Source organism: Hemiscyllium ocellatum, chromosome 38, assembly GCF_020745735.1.
Source record: "Hemiscyllium ocellatum isolate sHemOce1 chromosome 38, sHemOce1.pat.X.cur, whole genome shotgun sequence".
In the NCBI taxonomy this organism is placed as follows: domain Eukaryota; kingdom Metazoa; phylum Chordata; class Chondrichthyes; order Orectolobiformes; family Hemiscylliidae; genus Hemiscyllium; species Hemiscyllium ocellatum.
The window spans coordinates 34,735,532-34,737,038 of NC_083438.1; the positions used below are offsets into that span (position 1 = coordinate 34,735,532).

A 1,507-nucleotide genomic window follows, 5' to 3' on the forward strand; every position below is an offset into this window, starting at 1 on the left:
GTGCAGCACTCCCTCAGCACTGACCCCCCGACAGTGCAGCACTCCCTCAGCACTGACCCTCCGACAGTGCGGCACTCCCTCAGCACTGACCCTCCGACAGTGCGACACTCCCTCAGCACTGACCCTCTGACAGTGCGACACTCCCTCAGCACTGACCCTCCGACAGTGCGGCACTCCCTCAGCACTGACCCTCCGACAGTGCGGCGCTCCCTCAGCACTGACCCTCCGACAGTGCGGCACTCCCTCAGCACTGACCCTCCGACAGTGCCCACTCCCACAGCACTGACCCTCCGACAGTGCGGCACTCCCTCAGCACTGACCCTCCGACAGTGCGGCACTCCCTCAGCACTGACCCTCCGACAGTGCCCACTCCCACAGCACTGACCCTCCGACAGTGCGGCTCTCCCTCAGCACTGACCCTCCGACAGTGTAACACTCCCTCAGCACTGACCCTCCGACAGTGCGGTGCTCCCTCAGCACTGACCCTCCGACAGTGCGGTGCTCCCTCAGCACCGACCCTTCGAGAGGGAAAGGAGTGTACAGGCTGGAGGGGTTACAGAGATAGGGAGGGGGTGTAGGGACTGGAGGGGGTTACAGAGATAGGGAGGGGGTGTAGGGACTGGAGGGGGTTACAGAGATAGGGAGGGGGTGTAGGGGCTGGAGGGGGTTACAGAGATAGGGAGGGGGTGTAGGGTCTGGAGGGGGTTACAGTGAAAGGGAGGGGGTGTAGGTGCTGCAAGGGATTACAGTGATAGGGAGGGCGTGTAGGGGCTGGTGGGGGTTACAGTGAAAGGGAGGGGGTTTCGGGGCTGCAGGAGGTTACAGTGATTGGGTGGGGATGTTGGGGCTGGAGGGGGTTACAGAGATAGGGAGGGGGTGAGGGGGCTGTAGGCATTGGAGTGGGTTACCGTAACTTAATATGTCCTGAACCTAATTCAAGAGATAGAGGCTTAGGTGTAATTTATTTTATTCGAGGTTTCTTCAGCCATTTTCCTGTGTCGTGTTGTCAGTTTGGAAAGTGAGCCATCTCCTGGGCATGATCCCAGTCAGCCCAGTCGGCAGCAATGGGTAATAGCTTACTGTGTGGAGAGGATAGCGATAACACATTGTGTGTGTGTCTGTGAGTGTGAGTGTGTGTGTGTGTGAGTGTGTGTGAGAGTGCGTGTGATTGTGTGTGTATGTGTGTCTGTGTGTGTGTCTGTGTCTGTATGTTTGTCTGTGTGTGTGTGTGAGTGTGACTGTGCGTGTGTGTGTGTCTGCATGTGGGTGGGTGTGTGTGTGTGTGAGTGTGTTTTTGTGTGTGTGTGTCTGCGTTTAGGTGTATGTGTGTGAGTGTGTGTGTGTGTCTGCGTATATGTGTGTGTCTGCGTGTGTGTGTGTGTGTGTATGTGTGTGTGAGTGCGTGTGTGTGAGTGTGTGTGTCTGCGTGTGTAGGTGTGTGTGTGTGAGTGCGTGTGTGTGTGTGTGTGGGTGTGAGTGTGTGTGTGTGTCTGTATGTGTGTGTGGG

At 57.1% G+C, this 1,507-nt stretch overlaps 1 protein-coding gene across 4 annotated transcripts in view; it reads right to left on the minus strand.

The window, feature by feature from the left end:
- Positions 1–950: 950 nt before the first annotated feature.
- Positions 951–1,507, minus strand: part of LOC132833877 (histidine-rich glycoprotein-like) — an 11,850-nt gene continuing 11,293 nt past the window's right edge. For all 4 annotated transcript variants that reach the window (XM_060852527.1, XM_060852526.1, XM_060852525.1 and 1 more), the window contains exon 4: positions 951–1,507. This exon is cut by the window's right edge and continues 1,316 nt beyond it. Coding sequence is in view for 2 of the 4 variants with exons in the window: in XM_060852525.1 (XP_060708508.1) it covers positions 1,007–1,507 (501 nt within the window). In the remaining 2 variants the exon portion in view is untranslated.